We start from the raw sequence: 20424 nt of genomic DNA, 5'->3' as shown, positions 1-20424 counted from the left end.
ACTGTCTCCAGCTCAGGTCGTGATCCTGGAGTCCCAGGATTGAGCCCTGCATTTGAGCCCCACATTTGGTTCCCTGTTAGGCAGGGAGCCTGCTTCTCCCTCTGCCTCTGCCCCTCCCCCCTGCTCATGTACTCGCTCTCTGGCTCACTCTCTCTCATAAATAAATAAAATCTTAAATAATTAAATAAACAAATAAATAAACATTTTTACAAGATGGTAGTCTAAATTCTTCTATAAATTAACTTAAAACCTTTATTTTTAATTATATCATTGTTACAAATCATGTTTCTAATGTCTGCATGCCAGTTACTATGGAACTATTTATAACTTTTCAGGGGGCTTAGGTGGCTCAGTCAGTAAGTGTCTGCCTTCAGCTCAGGTCATGATCCTGGGGACTTGGGATCAAGCCCCCACATCAGGCTCCCTGCTCAGTGGAGCAGCTTCTTCTCCCTCTGACCCTCACCCCTGCTCATACTCTTGTTCTCTCTCTCTCACAAATGAATAAATAAAAAATCTTAAAAAAAAACTATTTATACTTTTTGAACATACATTTGAATATATTTAGGAACGACCTTTTTTATCCTCTTATAGAGCCTCAACACAAAAATGTTAATAAAAGTAATTTTAAAGTGAAATGGCTAATTTATTAAAAATTAACAATTATATTAGGGCGCCTGGGTGGCTCAGTGGATTAAGCCACTGCCTTTGGCTCAGGTCATGGTCTCAAGGTCCTGGGATCGAGCCCTGCATCGGGCTCTCTGCTTGGCAGGGAGCCTGCTTCCCCTTCTCTCTGCCTGACTCTGCCTAATTGTTCTCTCTCTCTGTCAAATAAATAAATATATAAAATCTTTAAAAAATAAAATTAACAATGACACTTTTTATATTCACAAGCAGAGGCAAATACTATCACCATGGATTTGGTTAGTGCATTTTTTTAGTTATTTGCTTTGGCCATGAAATATCTCTTTACATTAGGTAAATTCATTCTATGAATAGAGAAGTAAAGCAGCAAATAACAGGTCATGAACAACAATACAAGTTATTATAGTACATTAAGTTAAAGTTTCTATATCTCTTGGGGTCACTCTAGTGATGTCAGAATCATCCAGGATGCTTTTTCAAGTAGGGTGGATCCAGAGCGAAGTAACCTTCCTCTCTTTTGCTGAACATAGTACCAGTATTCTGACACCAAGGATATCTTGGGGAGGCCCACCTGGGCAGTAAAGCTGTTCTTTATGGTCAAGTTGACAGGGGAGGTTCCTGTGCTACCTCATTGGCTGGAGAAGGGATTTCCTAGATACTTATCTTGAGCTTCTTTCAAAAGCCCCAGAACTAGATCTATCAAGAATTTTATGCAGTTAGTGAAAGGAATACTAAACTAGATATCCTCACTTGTAATCTGATGCATGGGAGGAAAAAAAGGCTGAAATAATACTATCATTTTTCAGATTATTGACTTATTTATATGTTTTTTTGCACACTTCAGTTACAAACGTGGTTTACATAGTACTGACTTAAAATGTATCACGTGACCCTTCTGTATTAGTTTCTGCATATATTTAAGGAATTGGTTGCCACAAATATACACAGTGCATGAAAAAGCACACATCATGGTGAGACAGGAGGCCCTGTGTCTGTCTGAGACAGGCAGTCGTGGAACCAGCTGCACCTTTCCCAGCGGGTAGGACTAGTCTCTCTTTCAACAGCTCATTGTTAATCAAGTCAACTGTTTGTGCTTCTGAATGTTCTAGATTTTCTTGTGTTTAGTTAAGCAGGCAAACTTGTGAATACTTAGCTTTAGTAAAGTCATATGGTTGTTAGCATAGTAATCGGTGTTTTCCGAATGGCACTGGGATAATGTGTGGGCTCTTGTGACCTAAGTGTGTGTAGGATGTTTGGATAGAGTGGCTAATGCGGAACTGGCAAAAAACCTAGGCCAAACTTTGTTTTCCCAGAACAGAGAAGTAAGTGTAGACAGTATTGAAATCTTCTTTCCAATTACTTAAATATCATTCTTTATAGAAGAAGGGTTCTAGTCAAGAAGAATTCAGCCTGAATTTTATTTTTCTTCCAAGGCCAAATAGGTTAGCTGTCACTCATGGAAAACACACTGTCATGAAAAGTCGCTTTAAGTGTTTCTAGATGCTGCAAATAACATCTTCTGGACACTGATTCATCAGTTGTATAGATCACCCAGTGCGCATTCCATCCAGTGCCCTCCTTACTGCCCACCATTCAGTTACCCTAGCCCCCCAACTCCCTCCCCTCCAGCAACCCTCAGTTTGTTCTTTACAGTTAAGAGACTCTTATGGTTTGTCTCCCTCTCTGTTTTCATCTTACTCTATTTTTCCTTCTCTTCTTCTTGACGCAGTTTCTTTTTAAGGCCATCATTCTTAAGTGGAATATTTCCATTCTTATAATTCCATTTGAGGCTAGAAAATATATAAAAAATTTATATTTTGTACTTCTGTAATTATTTGTATAATTTACAAAATAAATTCTCATATGAGAATCATTTTCTCTCTCATAGACCTTTCATTTGCAAATTTCCAAACGGGGCCAAGGCGTTAGGAACCCTCTTATTTTCCTTTCAATTTTAACCTAAACTACATCTTTTATTCACTTTCCTCAAGACCTGTTTTCAAAAAGATGGTTTGGGTGGTACTTTTAGAATAACACTAGAAATTTCAACATCAGTTAGGAGTTTTTAGCAATATCGTCATTACTCACAGAAAAACAAATGCAGCAATAATGTTTGCCAGTTCGCATGACTCATTACATGTTCTACTTCTTTTGAAGCTTTTTTTCTGCAGATAAGCATGTAAATTACTGAGGGCTTTTCTTTCGTATTTTTACTCTTCTCATTCTTTCTTTGTATTCTCCGTGTAGAACACTGCCTTCTTTTGCAAGTAAAAATGTATTTCCTTTCTTAAGTCCTTTGTAATATATTCCCAAACTGAATATTTGTTGTTCTGAAATTTTTACCCCAAATAAAGTTTTCTTGCCTTTTCTATTTGCCAAGCTCTGTCATCTCTTTCATCACATAACTTAGTAGTGTTCTTGCAAATAACAGTATTGCATTTTATTTTAATTTTGTGTATAGAATTCCTTCCAGAGCTAAGTTAGTCTCTTGGAGTTTGGAGGAAGTCTAGCCCATCTATCTCTACAAGTTGCAGAGGATATATTTTCACTGAACCACAAGGTGGGCTAATGATTTATTTTTTAGTTAGTAGACCTAATACCTGGAGAACAGGAGTCAACACAAATGTCCTTTAAATATACCAGACATGCATATTAGATGTCCAAGAAATTGTTGAATTATTTAAAGGTACATCTGCTGGCTTTTAGTTTTAAATATCTCTCCATCATTTAAGGGATTTAAAACATATTTTCCATTTGATAGAACCCCAGGATCATGGTTCAAGAAAGTTCTATTTGCAGCTTAGATGCAGAAGGTTAAAAATAGACAATGTGCTGTCCTAGGAATCTGAAGACCCAGTTTCTTACCCAGACTTTTATGAGACTACCCACATCCCTTAATACTCTTTTTTCTACTTTTATCAACTACCTATCTTTCCTATGGTACATGAGAGCACATTTTAAAAACCTTAGCCCTATAAAAATGCTATAAAATATAAACTTTTATTTCAAAAAATTACCTTACACAGAAAATAATTTTCTAGCACATAGCTTGACTTGAAATGATTAATTTTGCAAAAATGTTAAAAAGTATATTATGTGTCATATGATATAATTATATGGTAAAATTCTGTTTTCACTATATGAATTTCAGTTTTTAATGACAGCAAATATAAGATCTCATGTAAGATATACAGTTTTATGCACAATATGAATTTACTCTCTAAAATAGGTACATTAAACCTTTCCAAATATTTTTTATTAATCCAACAGTAGTTCCTAAATATTCTATTGACTTTTTAATACATATGCTGTCCCTCCTTGAATTGAATATCCATTTTATATATTTTTTCCAATTCTATGTATTTAATAAAATCTCAAATTCATATTCCATTCAATGTATTCCTTTCATTAGAAAATGAAATGAGACATTTTATTTTGGAGGAGTGTAAATTCTAGAAGAATAAGAGCCTGAAGTTTTCCTTTAGAAATAATGTAGCCATAGGAGTGATCAACAATCGAATATAACAAAGGAAGCTTTAGCTATATTTTAATTTTTTAAATGTAATAATTGATATTATAAATATATAATAATATAAACTAATAGCAAATGTATTATATGCTAGATTATATATCATAGCTAACAGTAATCTGTATTTTCAAACCTAGTCATCAGGGTTTTTTCTTCTCAAAATTATTTTAAGAAAACAGCCATGGGTTTTTTTCCTTACAAGCCAGCAGCTTCAATACTGAAAGTTAATCTCCCAATATTTTCCTTTGACAAAAATCTCAGTGAAGTTTGAGGGACATATAATCAAGGATGAATTTTGGATGTTTACATAAAGCACATTTAAATTAGGGAATATAGAAAAAATAAAGCTAAGTTATTCTCTAATAAATTCCTTATTAAAGCAAAAGGAAGAAGTAAGGATAATTTAAATGTATATGCTTCATAAAAGTAAATAGCAGATAGCAAGGATTTTTTTTTTTTTCCAAAATTACTTTGACTTTGAGGATATTCATCTGGTCACCATAGATTAACCCCAATCCCTTTATGCATTTATGTTACTTTACAATGCTAATTGGTATTTATTATAATGACCTGGAATTATTTTATGGTCCTGGAATATTTTCAAAATCTTCAAAGAAAGATTAAAGTATTATTCTAAGTATATATGTAGCAACTTGCCCTCCTTAGTAAGGTGCATTCATTTCTTTCAATATGTGATATTTGCAATGCATTGTCTGAAGTCTCCCAGCCCTGTAGACCAACTGCCCTAGTGCTTCCTGGATGAGAGAGAAAGGAAGGACCAAGTGACTAAGAGAGGGAAACCATAACCTATCAAGGCTGCTTACCTGCAGGGTGCTGGAGTACTCTGACCTTTTTCTTCATGATGTAGCCAGCCAAGAAATTAGATGGTCATTTCTTCACATCTTTACCTTTCTGTGAGGTCTTCATTCCTGTGGCATTTATATGTAACTTCCTTGAAATGACGAAGTTGCAGTGTTTTACTGTCCTGCCCTACATCCTCTGGAGATGAGCAGGCACATCCCAGCCCTTCTACTCTATCCTCATAATTCCTGTAAGAAATACAGGCCTGGTTGAATTCTGTGCCCCCTTGCTTTTGAAGCCTGTATAAGCACCTACGATAGCTAACTGAACATTATCTATGTCTGTACTATTCTACTTCCTAATTCTAATCTCTGTCACCAGCCAAAGAATGTCTGAGGGAGGTGGCAGAATGGTGTCAGAGCCCCTATTCTTAGGGTCTTAACCTTTTCATTGTGGGAAGATATTTCCAGTGAGGAGGATGTTAGGAATTTGGACTATTTCTCTTGAAATGGAATCCCAAACCATTTCCTCTGAGGACTCTACCTCCTTGAAAAACCTTGTTACAAATGAGAACACAACTCTTCAGAAATGGACACTGAAGGCTCATCGGTAAATATAGCCTTCCAGCTCCTAAAATATAATTTGGTGAGGGTAATGGATGTTTAGATGGCCAAACCAACCAATGGCTGACAGCTGGCCAGAGAGCTATGAACCCCTTACTAAGAGTCAAAGGTCTTGAAAGACTTGAGACCCATGTCTCAGTAAGAGTTCACTTGGAGGTACTCACCCTTCTGTGAACACCTCTGCCTCAGACCATTCTGAATTCCAACCTCCTACCTTTTTATCACTTAATCTCTTTTTAATCCTGTCTCTCCCTATTGTCTGACCCTACCACTGCCTGAGCCATGGTGTTCATTACACACCAGAACAGCGCTGAGTTGTGTAACTGTTGTATTTAACTCGTTAGGCACACTAATCATCTGTCATTATTTCTGGTACTTTTTCTTTGAGAGACAAAAGCAGTGTTTTCTTACAAGGTTAAATTCTCTTTTATGCTAACGTTTCTATGGAAGCTCTTTAAAATAGGAAGTTCTATTGCATTTGATATTTATAAAATAGTGTTAGAAAATCAAAAGAATGTAATTTGAAATAGGATGTTTTCTTTGAATCTGTAAGCTTAAATCCAAATATTTATCATTTCCAGCATAATGAAAAAACAAATTATTTTGATGTTTTATATGACTTAATAAGTTTGGTGGCCTTAATATTAAACATAAGTAGCTAAAATGTGTTCTAGAACTCATAATATGTTTTTCTGAAGAAACCATATTAGTTTAAACATTTTTATGTAATAAAGGTAAAAAATAATGAAGTAATGTGATATTCAAAGACATACACGAAATCAAGGGTCCCCTGTGAAAATCCAAAGTAAAAGGAAAAATTGTTATAGGATTATGCATTTGCATAATACAGACTTTATTAAAAATGATGTATTAAATTTTAAGAAATTATTCCATATTAGAAGCATTCTCTTTGCCACTTAGGTATAAAACATCTGCATTATTTTTTTAAAGTTTTGTTTTATTGTGTCTTATACATAAAAAGAATATATGTCATAAATAATACTTAAATACTAATGCATGCAAACAAAATGAACCTCACGAACTGACCACCCACGTTAAGAATTAGAACGCTGCTAAAACCATTGTCTCTAACCAGATGCTCCTTCCTCTCCCAAGCTCCGGGTATCTGCCCCAGAAGCAACCTGTGGCCTTAATTGTGTATTGATAGTTACTGAATGTTTTTTTCAGGATAGCTTTATCACAAATCTGTTCCCTAAACAATATGTTGTTTGCTTTTGCTTATTTTTGAACTTCACAAAAATGGTTGCCAAGTTTAGGTAATCTATAATTTGAATTTTTCAGTAGTTTATTTTGAAGATTCATTCATTCTCTTGTGTGCAGCTATAGTTTGTTCATTTCTCTGGATATAATAATATCCCATATGGCAAGTCAATTAACTGTGATACACAGTTGAGTCACCTCTAGTTACATAGTTTTAAAAACTCCACTATGTGCATTCTTGGGCATGTCCCTGGTATGCATGTAGATGAGTTTCTCTACAAAATGTTGGGACATAGCTTATGAAAATTTTCACCTTTTCTAGATAGTGCTAAATTAACTTAAAATAGTGTTTTGTCACCTCACACACTCATCATGTGAAGAGTGCCATTGATAGACATCCTTGCCAACACTTGGTAGTATCAGACTTCTTAATTTTTGCAAATACAGTGATTTTAAAATCATACTGCATTTTCTGATGACTCCTAAGGTTAGGCACCTTTTCATGTGTTTACTATTAAAATGTTTCCTTTTATGAAGTTCCTAAGTCATGCCTTTTTCTCATTTCTATAAGAGAGAATTATTTCTATTTCTCTTTATTTATTGGTATGCTTCACAAATTCTGGATACTGCTCTCTCATTAATTAGGTTAGAAATCTCCTTTTTTAAGGTTTTTATTTATTTTTTCATTATCTTTATATGGTGTCTTTTGATAAATAGAGGTTCTTAATTATACTATAGTCTAACTTACCAATCTTTTCAACTTCTTGCCTTTAGAGTTATGTTTAAGAAATCCTTCCTTATCTCGAAGTAAAAAAGCCCTCCCTGGTATTTTTTAAATTATGATCTTTCACATTTGGTCTCTGATCCACTCTGCGTTGATTTTTAGAATATTAGCCTTATTAGTATATAACTTACATATAATTCATACAATTCACCTATTTAAAGTGTACAACTGAGTGGGTTCCAGTATGGTTCACAGAGTTGTGCAACTATCACCCCAGTGATTTTGGAATATTTTATCACCTCCTTCCAAAAAAAGGCAACAGTCAGCCACTCCATTTTCCCCACAACACTCCAACCCGGGGCAGCTACTAATCTAAATTCTGTCCCCCCAGATTTGCTTTTTCCGGCTGTTTTTTATGAGTAGAATCATAAAATGTGTTGTCTTTTGTGACTGGCTTCTTTCATTCAAGGTTTTCAAGGTTTCATTCGTGTCATAGCCCATATTAGTTCTCCATTCCTTTTTTTTTTTTTTTTTTTACTGAATAATATTCCATTGTTTGTCTATACTATATTTTATTTGTTCATTCATCAGTTGATGGGCAATTTGACTGTTTCTACTTTTTGCTGTTGTGAATAATGCTGCTATGAACATTCACCTACAAGCATTTCTGCAGAGATATATTTTACTTCTCTTGGGTATATATCTAGGAGTAGAGAGAATTGATTTTTGTCTGTTGTATAAGATAGGGATCGGATTTCATTCTTTCCCATATGAATAGCTTCTTGACTTTGGACCATTTTAAACGGATTCATCATTGCCCTACTAAAGGGCAATACCAGCTCCGTCCAATGTGACCTTGTTTCTAGGTTCACTGTTATGTTCCATGAATCAGGATGTTTCTATTCTTTATGATTATACTGCACTGTATTCATTTCAGTGACGTTATTTTAGGCCTGACATGTGGTACAGAATGTCACACCAGTTGTTCTTTAGGCGTATCATGGTACTGGGCTCATCCTGTGCATTTCAGATTCAGCTTGTCAAGTTTTTTGGAAGCTTTTGTTGAAATTTTAATTGGACTTGCATTGATGCTATAGATCAATCTAAGAGAACTGATGGAGAGACTTTCCATCACCCTGATCTATCTCTGACTTATTTAGATCTTCTTTAATGTCTTTCAAAAAGGCTTATGATTTTTCCTTGAAAGTTTTGCACATCTTTTGGTAGACTTGTTTCTGAGAACCTTATATTTGTTATAGTTATACATGGTGTCCATAATTTTTTTGCTGGTGTATAAACACTGCAAACAATTTTTAAACTTGGATCTTTAGTTCAAACACCTTTCTAAACTCTCTTACTATTTCTAATAATTTTTACATTCATTTTGCATTTTCTCTGTAGACAATCATGACTCAAGACAGTTTGTTTTCATTTTTTTTTTGTTAAATACTTACAAATACAAGTAGGCATATTTTTTCTTCTTTCTGATTTTAAAGGCAGTAGTTTCACAATAAATAATGAATAAAATTTGCTGAACTTTTGGTAAATACCTTTTATCTCATTAACAGTGGTCTCCTGGATTCCTATATGGCCAAGAGTTTCTGTCATGGACTTTTCTTGAATGTTTTTCTATTTATTGTGATAACCATAAGGCCTTTTTTCCTTTAACACATTAATAGAATAAATCATATCATAAGCTTTTTTTTTTTTTTTACCATCACACTAACATTATGTCCCATACATTTTTAAATGATGTATTATTGCTGGCTTCAATTTGCTAATGATTGTTGAGAGCAACCTGAAATTTTCCTTTTTAGACATGTGTTTTAATTGATATTATGCTAGCCTCACAAATTGAGTTGCTAAGTAACATTTTTTCTATTCCCTGAAAGAACTAATGTAAGAGTGAATTATTTGTTTCTTAATAATTTGGTGGAACTGGCCAGTAGAGCCATCTGGGGTTGATATTTCATTTCTGGGAAGATTTTTGACTACTATTTTAATTTTTCTAATAGTTACAGGACGATTCACATTTTCCAATTTTTAAAGCCAGTTTTGGTAAATTTTTATAGTTTTTGAATTTTTCCTTTCCATTTAAATTTGATATTTATTGGCATTTATAGATTTTGAGAAATGTTAAAATTCCCTTGCATTCTCTACAACACAGCAGATACATATTTTATTTGTATACATTAACAGTCTTGGTTTGCTAATAATTTATTTAGGATTTTATGTCTGTGTTCATGAATGAGTTGGCATATAATTTTTATTTCTCTTCCTATTCTTGACATCCTTTGGTATCAATATTATGACTTCTGAAATAGTTTGAGAGTACGTTTCTCTGTCCTCTGCAAGAGATTATAAAAGACTAGAATGATCTATCTTCTGGGAAATTTTTTTAGAACTCACCTGGAAATTATCTAAGCTTGGTGTTTTCTTTGTAGGAAGATTTTTCACTATTCTTTCAATTTGCTTGTTAGATTGTTTTATTTGCTTTCTTATTTTTGGCAGTCTATATTTTCCTAGGAATTTGTTTCACCTTGGTTCTCCAGTTGTTCACATAATATTTTATGGTGTGATCTTATCTTTTTAATCTGTGATAGATCTGTCGTATTTTTTTAAATTTTAGTATTAATCATTATCTCCTTTTTATAGGTAATAATGCCACAGCTCTATTTTCAGCCTGGATATTGTTTATTTATGCCTTCTTTCTTGTTTCCTTCATCAGTCTTACCAGAAATTGTTTTATCTTGTTAATTTCTTTAATCGGCCTTTTTTCTTAACAATTAAACTTTTAAAAATAAATAGCATGTTGTGGCTACATATTTCCTTCACTTTCGTTTCATCCTTCAGGATTTGATAAAGAATATTTTCATAATCAATCATTTCTGAGAATTTTTATTTAAATGTTAAGAATTTATTTTTTTTTAATTTTTTATTTTTTATAAACATATATTTTTATCCCCAGGTCTGTGAATCACCAGGTTTACACACTTCACAGCACTCACCAAATCACATACCCTCCCCAATGTCCATAATCCCACCCCCTTCTCCCCAACCCCCTCCCCCCGGCAACCCTCAGTTTGTTTTGTGAGATTAAGAGTCACTTATGGTTTGTCTCCCTCCCAATCCCATCTTGTTTCATTTATTCTTCTACCCATTTAAGCCTCCATGTTGCATCACCACTTCCTCATATCAGGGAGATCATATGATAGTTGTCTTTCTCTGCTTGACTTATTCGCTAAGCATGATACGCTCTAGTTCCATCCACGTTGTTGCAAATGGCAAGATTTCATTTCTTTTGATGGCTGCATAGTATTCCATTGTGTATATATACCACATCTTCTTGATCCATTCATCTGTTGATGGACATCTAGGTTCTTTCCATAGTTTGGCTATTGTGGACATTGCTGCTATAAACATTCGGGTGCATGTGTCCCTTTGGATCACTACATTTGTATCTTTAGGGTAAATACCCAATAGTGCAATTGCTGGGTCATAGGGCAGTTCTATTTTCAACATTTTGAGGAACCTCCATGCTGTTTTCCAGAGTGGCTGCACCAGCTTGCATTCCCACCAACAGTGTAGGAGGGTCCTCTTTCTCCGCATCCTCGCCAGCATCTGTCATTTCCTGACTTGTTGATTTTAGCCATTCTGACTGGTGTGAGGTGATATCTCATTGTGGTTTTGATTTGTATTTCCCTGATGCCGAGTGATATGGAGCACTTTTTCATGTGTCTGTTCGCCATCTGGATGTCTTCTTTGCAGAAATGTCTGTTCATGTCTTCTGCCCATTTCTTGATTGGATTATTTGTTCTTTGGGTGTTGAGTTTGCTAAGTTCTTTATAGATTCTGGACACTAGTCCTTTATCTGATATGTCGTTTGCAAATATCTTCTCCCATTCTGTCAGTTGTCTTTTGATTTTGTTAACTGTTTCCTTTGCTGTGCAAAAGCTTTTGATCTTGATGAAATCCCAGTAGTTCATTTTTTCCCTTGCTTCCCTTGCCTTTTGCGTTGTTCCTAGGAAGATGTTGCTGCGGCAGAGGTCGAAGAGGTTGCTGCCCGTGTTCTCCTCAAGGATTTTGATGGATTCCTTTCGTACATTGAGGTCCTTCATCCATTTTGAGTCTATTTTTGTGTGTGGTGTAAGGAAATGGTCCAATTTCATTTTTCTGCATGTGGCTGTCCAATTTTCCCAGCACCATTTATTGAAAAGGCTGTCTTTTTTCCATTGGACATTCTTTCCTGCTTTGTCGAAGATTAGTTGACCATAGAGTTGAGGGTCTATTTCTGGGCTCTCTATTCTGTTCCATTGATCTATGTGTCTGTTTTTGTGCCAGTACCATGCTGTCTTGATGATGACAGCTTTGTAATAGAGCTTGAAGTCCGGAATTGTGATGCCACCAACGTTGGCTTTCTTTTTCAATATCCCTTTGGCTATTCGAGGTCTTTTCTGGTTCCATATAAATTTTAGCATTATTTGTTCCATTTCTTTGAAAAAGATGGATGGTACTTTGATAGGAATTGCATTAAATGTGTAGATTGCTTTAGGTAGCATAGACATTTTCACAATATTTATTCTTCCAATCCAGGAGCATGGAACATTTTTCCATTTCTTTGTGTCTTCCTCAATTTCTTTCATGAGTACTTTATAGTTTTCTGAGTATAGATTCTGTGTCTCTTTGGTTAGGTTTATTCCTAGGTATCTTATGGTTTTGGATGCAATTGTAAATGGGATTGACTCCTTAATATCTCTTTCTTCTGTCTTGCTGTTGGTGTAGAGAAATGCAACTGATTTCTGTGCATTGATTTTATATCCTGACACTTTACTGAATTCCTGTATAAGTTCTAGCAGTTTTGGAGTGGAGTCTTTTGGGGTTTCCACATATAGTATCATATCATCTGCGAAGAGTGAAAATTTGACTTCTTCTTTGCCGATTTGGATGCCTTTAATTTCCTTTTGTTGTCTGATTGCTGAGGCTAGGACCTCTAGTACGATGTTGAATAGCAGTGGTGATAATGGACATCCCTGCCGTGTTCCTGACCTTAGCGGAAAAGCTTTCAGTTTTTCTCCATTGAGAATGATATTTGCGGTGGGTTTTTCATAGATGGCTTTGATGATATTGAGGTATGTGCCCTCTATCCCTACACTTTGAAGAGTTTTGATCAGGAAGGGATGTTGTACTTTGTCAAATGCTTTTTCAGCATCTATTGAGAGTATCATATGGTTCTTGTTCTTACTTTTATTGATGTGTTGTATCACATTGACTGATTTGCGGATGTTGAACCAACCTTGCAGCCCTGGAATAAATCCCACTTGGTCGTGGTGAATAATCTTTTTAATGTACTGTTGAATCCTATTGGCTAGTATTTTGTTGAGTATTTTCGCATCTGTGTTCATCAAGGATATCGGTCTATAGCTCTCTTTTTTGGTGGGATCCTTGTCTGGTTTTGGGATCAAGGTGATGCTGGCCTCATAAAATGAGTTTGGAAGTTTTCCTTCCATTTCTATTTTTTGGAACAGTTTCAGAATTTATTTTTATTAAGAAATATGTTAGCATCAATCAATTTAAAAGTCACAAAAATAGATATAGTAAAGTATCTCCCATGCTTCCCTGATTGTTATACTAACTCCCTCATAACCATTTAAAACAGTACAAATGTAAAAAAAAAAAAAAAAAAAAAAAAGTCTTGTGTCTTCTTCCGGAGATCAATTCTAAGTTTTTAAAGTTAATTTCATTTTGAACCATAGGTTGGTTGGTTGGTTATTTAAGAGAGAAAGTGTGGTGAAGAGGGACAGAGAGAGAGGGAGAGAGAGAACCTTAAGCAAGCTCCATGCCCAGCACAGAGAGAGCCCATTGCAGGACTTGATCTCACGGCTCCGAGATCATGATCTGAGTCAAAATCAAGAGTTGGATACTTAACCAACTGAGCCATACCGGCACCCTGAACCATGAATTATTTAAAGTATATGTTTAAAATTTTGAAGTATATGGGGAATTATTTTAGTTTTGCTGTTACTATTTTTGTCATGGTTCCTAATTTAATTGAATTCTTGTTGAAGATTTTTTTTTTTCTGTTTTATACCATCACTGTTTTTGCAATATGTTGACACTTAGGTTTCATGGTTTCCTGAGAGAGAAAGAGAGAGATGAAATCTCTTTCTAGAATGGCAGATTTTTCCATTTTCCCCTGTAGTACCATTAAATTTGTTGTATATATAATTTGAGCCTGTTTGATCACATGTATGTAGTTTAGATGTATCTGATGAATGAAATTTTTAAAAATAATTATTTAATGATACTCTATTTTGAGAGTATCTTTGTTTAATATTTTACTGGCCTAATTTTTTCATTTCCTTAGCTTCAGTTTCTTTATGTCTTCAGTATGTCTCATTTAAAAAAGGGTAAATTTTAATTTGTTTTAAAAAATCTGAACTATCACACTCTTTTAAGTAGTTACTTTGGTACATTTACACTTTTGTAATTATTAAAAGACCTTTTTTTCATCTTTCCCACTTTTTTCTATATATCTTTCTTACCCTTATTTTTAAAATAGACTGTATTTTAAAAACACTTTTAGATTTATAGAGAAATCAAGAGGATACTACAAAGAGCTCTCATATCCCTTGCACCCAGTTTACCCTGTTATTAATATCTTATATTAGTATGATACATTGTTTGCAATTATGTACCAATATTGATATATCATCATTAAGTTTATTTTTACCTAATGTCATTTTCTTGTTCCAGGATCTCATCTAGGTTATCACATTACATTTACTTGTCATCTCTTCTTGGTCTCCTCTGCTATGATAGTTTGTCCGATTTTCCTTACTTTTGAAGACCTTGACAGTTTTGAAGAGTACCCATTTGGAATTTGTAAAATGCCTTTCACTGTAATTTGGAATTCTTCTGCAAGGAAGATTTGTTTATTCTCCCTCATCTTATTAATTTAATACATCATTTATTTATATGAGTATGTACTAATGAATATATATTTTGTTCTTTGGAATATATTCCAGTCCTTTTTTTCTCAAATTCTTCCAGCTTTGGCCATTGGGAGGTCTTTCAGTTCCTATATCAGTTGGTTCCTATATTTGATATTCTCTCAGCAATGAACACTTCCTTAGTGAATGAACACTCGCTAGTACAGAAGATGTTCTGATTCACCTTATGTGTTTCCTTGCTTATGTATTTCCATTCTTAGAATCAGCCATTTGTCCAGGGGCCACTGGTTCCTTTTGTTGGGGAATGGTACTAGAACCCAAAATCTGGGTGCTTAGTGTACCTGTTGCTCCTGGGATGTCATTGACTGAATGTATTCTTTGCCTGCTTTTTAAGTTTTTCTCTTTGTCTTTTGTGTTCTGCCATTTCATTATCTAGTATACAGATGTGGAGCTCTTTCCTTCTTTTCTTCATTTTCTGTGTTTATTCTGCTTAATGTTTCTGTGGATTCTTGCTTTTCACCAGTTCTGGAAAATTCCCAGTCATTTTTGCATATCCTCCCTATTGTCTCTGTCCCCTCCTTCTGGAACTCTAAAGATATATTAGGTATTTTTATTTCAACTTTCATAACTTTCAACATCTCACTTATAGCCATTATCTTCTAATATTAACATGCTGTATTGAGTAACTTATTAGGATCTCTCTTCTCTTTCATAACTTTTTGCTTCTGCTATGTTTAAACTGCCTTCACACATCTATTCTTTTATTCAAAAACCTTATTTTTGGAAATTATGTTTGTTTTTTTCTCAAATCTGGTAATTTTTGCTTAATGTCTTCTGAAATCGTTTTGTGATTTCATCTTTTGCTGTTTAAAATATTTAATGCATGTTATTTTATCTTATTTTTCTGATAATTCTCATATTTGAAGTACTTGCTAGTGGGAATCCATTTTTGCTAACTCATACCAATGGTGGTTTTTTTCTGGGTTTAGTAATTTTTTTATTATGAGCTCATTTTCTATTTATCCTAATTTATGGAAAACTTAGAGACATTAAACTGAAGAAGCTTTTCTCCAGAGGGAATTTGTTTTAGTTTCAGGCAAGAGTAAATAACACTATGGACCTGGAACCACTTTAGTCCTATTCCGGGCTCTGTGACCTAATTCTGTGGAATCATGTTCAACTCCCATATTCCTTGCCCCTGAAGCTACAATGCTAATAAAGACATTTGTCCTCAAAGATACCTTGTCTTTTGGGCATGCTTACTGCTCATTATCCTATTTTTGGCAAATGTAGTTTACATATGTGATTTTTTGTTTTCTTTTGGTTTTTCTCTTTGGATTTTTCTCTTACTTCCTGTGAGCAAAGAAAGAAAACATTGTATTTTTTTTAAACATTGTGTTTTATACAGAACTAGTTGTTTCATCTCATGAGGGCCTCTCCAATATCTAATCTGCCAAACTGCCTGAAGTAACTATCCTAAATCACGAATATTCCTGTCTCTTCTTTGCCTTCAACAAGGACAACTACAACATGCAGTTGTTTAGCCCTCTTAATTCTACTTCTCAGATTGTATTCCCATCCATTCCTGTCTGCTGGCCTTCCCATCTCTGGTGTCTCTAACCCATTATATATATACTACCTCCACATTAGTCTTTCTTAATAGAAATTCAGGGGTATTTCTTTGCATACTATCCCCACATACAACTCTCCAGTATCCAAGTATCTTACTGGTTCTCCAGTGCCTTGCTTTTCAGCCCTTGTAGTTTAATATCTTCAATGTCTGCAAAAATGTCTGTTTTCTGAATTTCCCCTATTCCTTTTTGATGCTCTGTTTTTCTTCCATGCAGCTCATTCTTTCTGCTTGAAATATCCTATATTCATCCCTTTCCCCAAATGGTACTATCTCTTAAGGTACATCTCAGATGCATTCCGTTTTATTCAGTTTTCCAGAATTCTTCCTAGCTCAAAGTAACTTTCTGTCTTTTGAACTTTTATGGTACTTTGTCTTCCTTTGTGGCTTCATGGCTTGTGTCTGTACAAGTGTGTGTAGCTTATATATTTTATATATTACAATCTGAACTCTTTAGAGAATTTTTTTCTTCTAGAAGTCATTTATGGTGGCTTCCACATCATAGATCCTAACAAATAATGAATTATATATAATTATAAAATAAAGAGTAGCATATTGGAAATATTTCATACTTTGGTAGTAATTACTCATAAACTTTCTGTGAATATACAAAGGTAACCTAATACATCAATAACTTATTAATGTGTCTTTATTCCAAGAGTACCTAAAGAATAATTTTTCCATTTTCAAAATAGTCCAAATGATTCTTTCTTATCCATGAACATGCTATCAACTTTTAGATACATTTTGCTTTCATAAAGTGTATTTTTGAATTTTGTTTGGGGCTACTTTGATGATAATCCTGGCAATCCACAATCATTTACAAGGTGTTTCAACCTCTCACTTCTTTTGCCAGAATTGTCAGACTCAGAGTGGTTTCAGAGTCATTAGCTTTCTAAGGAAATTGGTGTGTATGTTTGGTGTTCTTGTGGTTTTTTGTAAATTGTTTTTTTATTGTAGTAAAATATACATATCATAAAATTTACCATTTTAGCCATTTTTAAGTGCACAGCCTGATGTGGTATTAAATACATAGACATTTTTGTGCACCCATCAGCACATTCATCCCCAGAACTCTATCTTGTAAAACTGAAACTCTGCGCCCATGAACTAGTAATCCCCCATCTTCCCTCCAGCCCCTGGCAACCACCGTGCCATTTTCCGTCTTAATGATTTTGACTACCCAAAGTATCTCATGTAAGTAAAATCAACAGCATTTGTGTTTTGGTGAGTGCCTTATTTCACTTAGCATAATGTCCTCAAGGCTTACCCATGTTGTGACATAAGGCAGATTTTCCCCTTTTTTGGTTGAATAATATTGCTTTGTATATAGAGACTCTATTTTGCTTATCCATTTATCTTGTCAATGGACGTCTGGGTTGCTTCCATGTTTTCTGGTCTGTAGTTCTTAACTTGTAATTGAAATCAGCTTGATTAGAAGTTGTCCTTATAGTGTGTCTCTGCTCTTTTATATCAGTCAAATAGATGAAGCTTTCTAGGTCACTATTTATAATATTAAAGAAAATTGAACACATCTATTCCAGATTGATCTTGGCAGTTCCATCACTTTAGTTATCAGCACATGCTAAGGACTGAAATATTAAATACCCTAGGGAAATCTTCGGCATTAAGTTCTTTCATTTAATGTTTATTTCTTCCATAATTAGTTGATTCATTTTTCAGTATAATTTTTCTATTTGAAAACCATCTTTGGACTACAGCCAATGTATATCAGTGTGCCAGCAATTTAAAATGCCTTCCTTAAGTTATCATCACATTCCTAGTCAACTAATAAAAATATACAAAATTATGAAGTAAAGCAGTGGCAAGGGTGTGGAAAGACAGGTTCACATACCCACTGTTGTTCACATTGGAAATGGATCCAGTGTTTCTGTAGAGCAATTTGGAAAGAAAATTAGAAAGTTTTTCTTATCTTTTAACCAAAAAATTTTGATAATATAACCTAAAAGCAAAATACCAGTGTAATTTATTCATAGATGTTTCATATGTAATAATGACTAACTGAAAATAAGACCAATATCCAAGAATAATGATTAAGTAAATTACAATGAGTTGCAATGATGAAGTATCAAAGAGCCACTAAAGTGACAAATACACTAAAAAATGGGAATGAAGATGTAAAGTTAGGTATAGGAAAAGGTAGAACAGTATCTAAACAGTGATTATATCATTAAAAATATTTGTATGTACAGGGACGCCTGGGTGGCTCAGTTGGTTGGACGACTGCCTTCGGCTCAGGTCATGATCCCAGGGTCCTGGGATTGAGTCCCGCATCGGGCTCCTAGCTCCACGAGGAGTCTGCTTCTCTCTCTGACCTTCTCCTCACCCATGCTCTCTCTCACTGTCTCTCTCTCAAATAAATAAATAAAATCTTAAAAAAATATATTTGTATATACATTGTCAAAGACTGAAATTCAATTTGGGGTGGAGTCAGTGGTTTTGGAAAGCTAACTTTTTTTGGTTAATTTTTTATTTTTTTATAAAGACATTATGACCATGCAACTTTGGGATATAACTTTATTTTAATCATAGTGAAAATTAGAGGTGAAGTATACAATAACAGTAAATTAATAAAATACAATAAATGTCATTCCCTATAAAAAATTCTTACTGCTTTGATACAATATAGTATGTGATAAAAACGAAGGCTTTCTTATCAGACTGAATTTAGATAAAATCTTTGCATGTCTCTTTTTCTTGGAGTACGTGTCTTAGTCTGTTCGGGCTTCTACAACAAAATACCGCAGGCTGGGTGGCTTCTAAATAACAGAAATTCATTTGTCCCAGTTCTGAGGCTGGGAAGTCAGAGATCAAGGCATCAGCACGGTTGTGTTCTGATGAGGACCCTCTTCCTGGCTCAGAAGTAGCACCTTCTCGCTGAGTCCTCACATGGTAGAAGGAGCAAGGAATCTCTTGAGTTTCTTTTGAAAAGGCACCAATTCCATTTTATAAAGGCATTTATTACATCCTAAAGGCCCAAGATGACCTGTGTACTTGAAAGAAGAGGAAAAATTGGACCTATGTGTCTAGAAATCAGGGAACACTGTGGATTGTCAGCCGCCATCAGAAGGTAGAAGGGAGCCATGGGCCAGAGTCCCTCTCGGACCTCCAGAAGGAATCAACCCTGCCAGCACCTTGATCTCAGACTACTCATCTCTAGAACCATGAGAGAGTAGATGTCTGTTGCATTAAGCCACCCAGTTCATGGTACTTGTTATGGGATCCTCAGGAAACTAATATGCCCCATATGTTTGGGAATTAAGAAACCTGCTTCTAAATTGTTTATAAGTCAAAACAGAAAATAATGAAGGAAGTTAAAAAATGTTTTGACCTAAAGGATCATGAAAATCTACACTTGAGAGATTAAACATATGTAAAAGTTGGAGGAGTACATATTCTTAAGTTCATAAATCAGAAAAGAAGAAAGTATAAAAATAAATGAGCTGAATACTAAAAAGAAGAAATCAGGAGGAGGAATATAAAATAAACCCAAAAATGTAGAATGCTTGACATCATGAATTAAGAGCCAGTATCAATGACATAAAACCAAAGATACCATAGCAAGCACTAGATGAATCTTAGGAACATAACATTGAATATTTGAAAAAGCAAGTTGCAGAAGAATACATGTGACGTTCCACTTACATAGATATTTGAGACAAATGAAACTAAACATGTTGTCTATGGGAAAAAGGTGTTAGGTAGAATTTACCTCTAAGCCAGGAGGGAATGGCATGGGATGGGGGAATAAGTGGAGGAGGGCAGGAAGGGGGGAGGGAGGGAGGAAGGAGTGAACTTGTATGTTTGTTAACCTTTGGCAATTCTTCTTTGACAATTTTCCTATTCATATCCTCTGCCCATTTTCCCATCTTTAAAAACAAGGTTATTGCTGACATGGAGGCCCAAGTGCACAAGCTGAGAGAAGAGCTGATTCACGTGAATTCTCAGCGGAAGCAGCAGCTGATAGAGCTCGGTCTTCTTCGCGAAGAGGAGAAGCAGAGGGCTGCAAGGGACCACGAGACTGCTGTCTACAAACTGAAGGCTGAGTCAGAAAAGATGAAGATGGAGCTGAAAAAGACTCATGCTGCGGAGACCGAGGTGACGCTGGAAAAGGTAAGCTCTCCAGCTGGATTTGTGCAGACCACTGAAACCCATGAGGGTGGCCCCACTGCTGCCACCCTCGCATTTAATCTCTACAAAGTGGTGAACATAGAGCTGCTCCTGAAACCTAACAACTCTTCAACGGAGCCATTTAAGTGTCTTGCTCTATGTTTAAGCACCAC

General features: G+C 34.9%; 1 protein-coding gene across 8 annotated transcripts in view; it reads left to right on the top strand.

Moving 5' to 3' along the window:
• Positions 1-20424, top strand: part of CEP112 (centrosomal protein 112) — a 410940-nt gene that overhangs the window by 236467 nt on the left and 154049 nt on the right. For all 8 annotated transcript variants that reach the window (XM_059147621.1, XM_059147617.1, XM_059147619.1 and 5 more), the window contains one exon: positions 20024-20254. In XM_059147621.1, the coding sequence (XP_059003604.1) occupies positions 20024-20254 (231 nt within the window). The remainder of the gene's footprint in view (positions 1-20023; positions 20255-20424) is intronic.

Source organism: Mustela lutreola, chromosome 15, assembly GCF_030435805.1.
Source record: "Mustela lutreola isolate mMusLut2 chromosome 15, mMusLut2.pri, whole genome shotgun sequence".
Classification (NCBI taxonomy): Eukaryota; Metazoa; Chordata; class Mammalia; order Carnivora; family Mustelidae; genus Mustela; species Mustela lutreola.
The sequence above is the reverse complement of the archived record's forward strand: the minus strand, read 5'-3'. Positions and strand labels throughout refer to the sequence as shown.